The sequence below is a fragment of the Lampetra fluviatilis genome, chromosome 31 (genome assembly GCF_964198595.1).
Source record: "Lampetra fluviatilis chromosome 31, kcLamFluv1.1, whole genome shotgun sequence".
Taxonomy (NCBI): Eukaryota; Metazoa; Chordata; class Hyperoartia; order Petromyzontiformes; family Petromyzontidae; genus Lampetra; species Lampetra fluviatilis.
Genome location: NC_136305.1, coordinates 10,910,457 through 10,918,873, shown reverse-complemented (window position 1 = coordinate 10,918,873; position 8,417 = coordinate 10,910,457). Strand labels below are relative to the sequence as shown.

At 62.3% G+C, this 8,417-nt stretch overlaps 1 protein-coding gene across 1 annotated transcript in view; it reads left to right on the top strand.

The window, feature by feature from the left end:
• LOC144943595 (potassium voltage-gated channel subfamily A member 1-like) overlaps positions 1–1,230 on the top strand; it is a 1,742-nt gene extending 512 nt beyond the window's left edge. The window contains exon 1 of the mRNA XM_078871199.1: positions 1–1,230. This exon is cut by the window's left edge and continues 512 nt beyond it. Within this exon, the coding sequence (XP_078727325.1) occupies positions 1–850 (850 nt within the window). The 3' untranslated portion in view covers positions 851–1,230.
• Positions 1,231–8,417: the final 7,187 nt, after the last annotated feature.

Here is an 8,417-nt window from a genome sequence, read left to right as displayed (position 1 = left end):
AACCCTCCCCGAGTTCCGGGACGAGAAGGAGCTCCACTCGCGCGCGCGGCCCCTCGCCAACGGCACCGAGTCGCGGCCGGCGCCCTCCTTCGTCACGGACCCCTTCTTCATCGTGGAGACGATCTGCATCATCTGGTTCTCGTTCGAGCTGCTCATCCGCTTCTGCGCGTGCCCCAGCAAGCCGGGCTTCTTCAAGAACATCATGAACTCCATCGACATCGTGTCGATCATGCCCTACTTCATCACCCTGGGCACGGAGCTCGCCGAGCACACGGGCTCCGCGAACGGGCAGCAGAGCATGTCGCTCGCCATCTTCAGGGTGGTGCGCCTCGTGCGCGTCTTCAGGATCTTCAAGCTGTCGCGCCACTCCAAGGGGCTGCAGATCCTCGGGCAGACGCTGCACGCCTCCATGCGCGAGCTGGGCCTGCTCATCTTCTTCCTCCTCATCGGGGTCATCCTCTTCTCGAGCGCCATCTTCTTCGCCGAGGCGGACGAGCCGGACACGCAGTTCACGAGCATCCCCGAGGCCTTCTGGTGGTCGCTCGTCACCATGACCACGGTGGGCTACGGCGACATGTTCCCCGTGACGCTGGGCGGCAAGATCGTGGGCTCGCTGTGCGCCATCGCCGGCGTGCTCACCATCGCGCTGCCCGTGCCCGTCATCGTCTCCAACTTCAACTACTTCTACCACCGCGGCGCCGGTGCCGAGGAGCAGACGGAGCCCGCCGAGGAGGCGGCATCGCCGGGCTCCTGCGGCCACAGCAAGCGGAGCCGCAGCGCCTCCAGCCTCAGCCGGTGCGACTACACGGACGAACTCGCCGCCTTCCTGGAGCCCAACCACGTGGAGTGAGCGGCTGGCGAGCGGCGGCTGCGGCGACCGGGATCCGTTTGGGTGAGGAGCCGAGGTGAGGAACGAGCGCTCCGTCAGTCCGTGACAGCCACCCCCCCCCCGAGCGATCGTCGCCCGCAAGGGGCCGCGTCGTGCCGGGGTGCCGAGCCGGGGGGGGGGGGTCCCACCGCACTCCACGCTCAAAACTCTCTCAGGCAGAATAAAAACAGTCCGCCCAGCGTTGTCGGGATTCACGAACGCGGAGCAGCGCCCACGAACCTCGGCTCCTTCTCTCCTTGCCCCCCCCCCCACCTTCAATTCGTCTCTGCCGACACCACGGACGACTCCGCGCTCCGCGTCTCCCTCGCTCGGATGGAGGTCATCACGCGTCGAGCGATGCCCCCCACCACCACCGCCCTGGTCCTGCACGGCCGCCTGCAGCGCGAGGTCTTCGCGAGCTTGAACAGCGACAATGGCGTGAACTCAACGATGTTGTTTTCCTTGGCGACCCCTCACCCGTCACCACCCCCCCCCCCCTCCCCGGAGATCCGCTCGCTCCGTACCCATCGGCGTTCGCGTAAATCGCGACACCTTTTCGAGGGTGATTTTAATCGATATCGGTCATTGTAAGTAAAAATGTCGTTCAGTCGATCGGGTTTTTTTGTGTGGAACATGCCTCGAATTGCTTGCAATTGGGAGAGCGACACGCACCCTTTGCTGCATGTTCCGGCAGCAACAGCAGAAGACGAAGCAATGCCAGCAGCGAGACTTTGAATCGCAGCGCCTGAACCCGCATGCTGCTGATGCTGTATGCGATGCTTCACGTGTTGGGGCTGCGACCTCAGAGATTCGCCTGCTCGCTGCACTTATTTTGCCTGTCACTCCACATGCCGCGTCTCCGCATATCGACCCTGAGCGTCTCTCGCCCTCGCAAGGAGTGGTGGGGAGGGCGCTTCGTTATTTTCAAGAACTTTTGTAAAGTCCGATCGACGTGCGCGACTCGGCCGGCGACTACTGCGAGATTCCACAGCGAGATTTATGACGCCCCCTCCCCCCACGATATCAGATAGGCCACCCGAGAGGGGGAGGGGGGCGGGAAGGGTGTTTTTTTGTTGTTGCGGGGACCGGTTCGATGTTCACGTTCAAAGCTCTGCGCTCCAACAAATCTTCCTGACGGCCTCGTCGCGAAAGGTCAGGTGTATATCGTTTAATAAACACATTCCCAGCTCGAAACCTGTCACAACTTCTGCGTATTTTGAACAAAAAAAAAACGAACCAACAAACAACCCAAGCGCGGTCTTCGCGTATCTCGGGTGGAACAAAGCCGCAGTGTACGGCGAGTGAACGCAACGGGGCTCTGACGGCACGTAGCCGACAAAAGGTCGTCGGGACGGGGAGATCCACACCGGGCTGCCAGTGTCCGGCGGGGGCAGAGGGCGCGCAGCTGCCGCGGTGTCGCGGGTGGCAAGGCTGCCAGCGGGGCTGGTGGGACGGGCTGCACGGTAGGAACGCCGCGACACAACAAGCCCCGAGGTCATCTCACATCGTCACGAAACCCAGACAACTCACATCGCCACTGCACCCTCCACATCGCCACTGCACCCTCCACGTCACCACTGCACCCTCCACGTCACCACTGCACACTCCACATCGCCACTGCACCCTCCACATCGCCACTGCACCCTCCACATCGCCACTGCACCCTCCACATCGCCACTGCACCCTCCACGTCACCACTGCACCCTCCACGTCACCACTGCACACTCCACATCGCCACTGCACCCTCCACATCGCCACTGCACCCTCCACGTCACCACTGCACCCTCCACGTCACCACTGCACACTCCACGTCACCACTGCACACTCCACATCGCCACTGCACCCTCCACATCGCCACTGCACCCTCCACATCGCCACTGCACCCTCCACGTCACCACTGCACCCTCCACGTCACCACTGCACACTCCACATCGCCACTGCACCCTCCACATCGCCACTGCACCCTCCACGTCGCCACTGCACCCTCCACATCGCCACTGCACCCTCCACGTCACCACTGCACCCTCCACGTCACCACTGCACACTCCACATCGCCACTGCACCCTCCACATCGCCACTGCACCCTCCACGTCGCCACTGCACCCTCCACGTCACCACTGCACCCTCCACATCGCCACTGCACCCTCCACATCGCCACTGCACCCTCCACATCGCCACTGCACCCTCCACGTCGTCACTGCACCCTCCACATCACCACTGCACCCTCCACGTCGTCACTGCACCCTCCACATCACCACTGCACCCTCCACATCACCACTGCACCCTCCACGTCATCACTGCACCCTCCACGTCGTCACTGCACCCTCCACATCACCACTGCACCCTCCACGTCATCACTGCACCCTCCACGTCGTCACTGCACCCTCCACATCGCCAGTGCACCCTCCACGTCATCACTGCACCCTCCACGTCATCACTGCACCCTCCACATCGCCACTGCACCCTCCACGTCATCACTGCACCCTCCACATCGCCACTGCACCCTCCACATCGCCACTGCACCCTCCACGTCGCCACTGCACCCTCCACGTCACCACTGCACCCTCCACGTCGTCACTGCACCCTCCACATCACCACTGCACCCTCCACGTCGTCACTGCACCCTCCACATCACCACTGCACCCTCCACATCACCACTGCACCCTCCACGTCATCACTGCACCCTCCACGTCGTCACTGCACCCTCCACATCACCACTGCACCCTCCACGTCATCACTGCACCCTCCACGTCGTCACTGCACCCTCCACATCGCCAGTGCACCCTCCACGTCATCACTGCACCCTCCACGTCATCACTGCACCCTCCACATCGCCACTGCACCCTCCACGTCATCACTGCACCCTCCACATCGCCACTGCACCCTCCACATCGCCACTGCACCCTCCACGTCATCACTGCACCCTCCACATCGTCACTGCACCCTCCACATCGCCACTGCACCCTCCACGTCATCACTGCACCCTCCACTTCATCACTGCACCCTCCACATCGTCACTGCACCCTCCACGTCATCACTGCACCCTCCACTTCATCACTGCACCCTCCACATCGTCACTGCACCCTCCACATCGTCACTGCACCCTCCACGTCATCACTGCACCCTCCACATCGCCACTGCACCCTCCACTTCATCACTGCACCCTCCACATCGCCACTGCACCCTCCACTTCATCACTGCACCCTCCACATCGCCACTGCACCCTCCACATCGCCACTGCACCCTCCACATCGCCACTGCACCCTCCACTTCATCACTGCACCCTCCACATCGCCACTGCACCCTCCACATCGCCACTGCACCCTCCACATCACCACTGCACCCTCCACATCGCCACTGCACCCTCCACATCGCCACTGCACCCTCCACATCGCCACTGCACCCTCCACATCGCCACTGCACCCTCCACATCGCCACTGCACCCTCCACATCGCCACTGCACCCTCCACATCGCCACTGCACCCTCCACTTCATCACTGCACCCTCCACTTCATCACTGCACCCTCCACATCGCCACTGCACCCTCCACATCGCCACTGCACCCTCCACATCGCCACTGCACCCTCCACATCGCCACTGCACCCTCCACATCGCCACTGCACCCTCCACATCGCCACTGCACCCTCCACTTCATCACTGCACCCTCCACATCGCCACTGCACCCTCCACATCACCACTGCACCCTCCACATCGCCACTGCACCCTCCACATCGCCACTGCACCCTCCACGTCGTCACTGCACCCTCCACATCGCCACTGAAGCCCTCCGCGACGTAGCTACGTATCTCGACCCCTCACTCGCGTCGCGAGGAACTACCTGCGAGGCCGGTGGCCACGTGGAGCGGTGGCTGCCTTGTGGGCATCACTCTTCTCACAATACACAACGAGTGTAGCCTGTGGAGTGTGTGGGGTGCAGAGTGTGGGGTGCAGGGTGTGCAGGGTGTGGGTTGCAAGGTGTAGGGTGCAGGGTGTGCAGGGTGTGGGGTGCAGGGTGTGGGGTGCAGGGTGGAGCGTTGAAGGTAAATACAATTTGGGTGAAGGATGCAGTGTGTCGGGTGGAGTGGAAAGTTGAACGTGGGATTGGGTGGATGGTGGTCTGTGAGAACAGAGGGTGGATTGCAGGGTAGAGTGGAGGATGGAGTGGAGGGTGGTCTGTGAAGACAGAGGGTGCAGTGGAGGGTGGAGTGGATGGTGGAGTGGAGGGTGGAGTGGATGGTGGAGTGGAGGGTGGAGTGGATGGTGGAGTGGAGGGTGGAGTGGATGGTGGAGTGGAGGGTGGAGTGGATGGTGGAGTGGAGGGTGGAGTGGATGGTGGAGTGGAGGGTGGAGTGGAGGGTGGAGTGCAGGGTGGAGTGGAGGGTGGAGTGGAGGATGGAGTCCGGAGCGGCGCTTGGAGACCGCGCCGACTCTGTGTCCGCTGTCAGTGCGAGTCGCCTCCCGCGGAACAATCTGCGCCGTCACCAGCTCGGGTCTAAAATAACTCCCCGCGTCTCCCCGCATCTCCCCGCGTCTCCCCGCGTCTCCCCACGTCTCCCCGCGTCTCCCCGCATCTCCCCACGTCTCCCCGCGTCTCCCCGCGTCTCCCCACGTCTCCCCACGTCTCCCCGCGTCTCCCCGCGTCTCCCCACGTCTCCCCGCGTCTCCCCGCATCTCCCCACGTCTCCCCGCGTCTCCCCGCGTCTCCACACGTCTCCCCGCATCTCCCCACGTCTCCCCGCGTCTCCTCGCATCTCCCCACGTCTCCCCGCGTCTCCCCGCGTCTCCACACGTCTCCCCGCATCTCCCCACGTCTCCCCGCGTCTCCCCGCGTCTCCCCACGTCTCCCCGCGTCTCCCCGCGTCTCCCCACGTCTCCCCGCGTCTCCTCACGTCTCCCCGCGTCTCCCCGCGTCTCCCCGCGTCTCCCCACGTCTCCCCGCGTCTCCTCACGTCTCCCCGCGTCTCCCCACGTCTCCCCGCGTCTCCCCACGTCTCCCCGCGTCTCCTCACGTCTCCCCGCGTCTCCCCGCGTCTCCCCACGTCTCCCCACGTCTCCCCGCGTCTCCCCGCGTCTCCTCACGTCTCCCCGCGTCTCCACACGTCTCCCCGCGTCTCCCCGCGTCTCCACACGTCTCCCCGCGTCTCCCCGCGTCTCCTCACGTCTCCCCGCGTCTCCCCACGTCTCCCCGCGTCTCCCCACGTCTCCCCGCGTCTCCCCGCGTCTCCCCACGTCTCCCCGCGTCTCCCCGCGTCTCCCCACGTCTCCCCACGTCTCCCCGCGTCTCCCCACGTCTCCCCGCGTCTCCCCGCGTCTCCCCACGTCTACCCGCGTCTCCCCACGTCTCCCCACGTCTCCCCACGTCTCCCCACGTCTCCCCGCGTCTCCCCGCGTCTCCCCGCGTCTCCCCACGTCTACCCGCGTCTCCCCACGTCTCCCCACGTCTCCCCACGTCTCCCCGCGTCTCCCCACGTCTCCCCACGTCTCCCCACGTCTCCCCGCGTCTCCCCACGTCTCCCCGCGTCTCCCCACGTCTCCCCACGTCTCCCCACGTCTCCCCACGTCTCCCCGCGTCTCCCCGCGTCTCCCCACGTCTCCCCACGTCTCCCCGCGTCTCCCCACGTCTCCCCACGTCTCCCCACGTCTCCCCGCGTCTCCCCACGTCTCCCCACGTCTCCCCGCGTCTCCCCGCGTCTCCCCACATCTCCCCGCATCTCCCACCGCTGCGTAGCGGGCAGCCTGCGGTGAAGCCGCGGGCCCCACAAGCTGCCCACTCCGCACGGAGCGCTTCTCTCAAGGAGGGGGCAGCGCGCGAAGGTTGACAACGCCAGACTCGCGCCGGACACCGCCACGTACCCTGCGTACGGAGCAACAATAACAATACTCATAATACTCATAATAATTGTGATTCACATTTATTTGTAAGGCGCCTTCCACTCACGTCTCACGGCGCCCTGCTAAGATTCGGGTTAAGGAAAGGCCAAGGGAGAAGGAGGAGCAAGAGAGACTAAACGGACTTAAGAAAATGTGTTTTTTTTAAAACGCGACTTAAAAGTGTCCACATTGTCGGCTTCCAACGGGGGGGAATTCCACGCAAGCGAGGCACAAATGCCCGCGCACCACAGGAACGCAGTCGAGATCGAGCTACGCGCAGAAGGTCTGTAGATCTTAACGACATTGAGGGGCTGTACGGATGGATTTGCTCGTGACCACGTGGTGGTGGTGCCGGCCCACGCACGGATTTACAAAGACTCGCAGAAGAAAACTCGACTCGTTTCAAGACCGGTAGCCAATGTGGTCATACGTAACGGTGGTTCGGGTGAGGACCCATAACTGCCGCAATTCTGTAAGAGTACGAATGTTGAACTTGCCAATACATGTTTTGGAGTTCTGTGAGAGCGGAGAAGGGCGGGGTAAGGCGATGGTTGTGAAGAATGGCGAGGAATGGTGAAGGTGCCGGAAATCGCGGCGTGCGTCAACATTTCCTTTCCACCCAGGGGGGTTTCTCTAAGCTCGCAGAACTTGTCTCTCCATGGACCCCCCCCCTCCCCAGACGGCACTCGCCACCACTCTCCCGTGCAGGGCGCGTGTGTGTGAGTGTTGAACTTTTTTCGCACTGTACGTAGCCAACCGTGCTAATCGGAGGTGCGGGATGTCCGTGGGAACACATTGAACACCCTACTCACAACAACAACAACCCCCGCATTTATATACACGATCCCATCCCAGTTTGTGTTCACGTGCATTTGGAATCGCAAAGTTAAATGTTTTGTTTACAAAAGTTGGAAGTGTTTGACACCAGGGAGCCTCGCCGATCCTGTAGATGCGGAGTTTGCGTGTCTCTCTACCCGTGGTCCCGCGGATTTTTTTCTGGGTCCTCCGGGTTTCACCTCCAAGTTTAGAATCAACATCACGCGTTTAGAGTATTTGGATGCCGCAAATGTCCACACGATAAGCCACTTTCTTTGGGCTATCATCTGTGGCCAGGTCGCTTCTGAACAAGAGATCTCAGTGTTGGGCCTAATCTGGTAAAATAAAAACATTCTTCAGTTTGGAGTCCCATGACTCTTTTTTTTCAGGAGAGTCCTGCACCGCGACGCTTGGCCAATATCTGCGTGTAGCAGGACACCAAAGCGTGATCCAGTCTGCCCACAGACGGGTCAGATGCCCTGCATGCTGTACTGCCTCCCTCATCAACGTCTCACCACCACCACTCTGCCACGTGCCAGCTGTTTCATTGTGGGACATCGGGACAAAGTGTCCCAGTACAGGTGTCCCACACTCCGATATGGCTGTCTTCGTGTCGGACAGCTGTTTCTGTGCGGGGCAGCTATTTCAGTGTGGTACATCGCGACAAAGTGTCCCCAGTACAGGTGTCCCACACTCCGAGATGGCTGTCTTCGTGTCGGACAGCTCTACCAGCATATAACAGCTGTCCCGCTGTCAGACAGCTGTCCCCATCACAGGGCGCCCTTGCGCGCCGGGCAAAGTGTTGTCTTACACCGCTGGCAAACGTCCACGGCGAAGCGAGCTGCCGTGCGTGCCCTCCTCC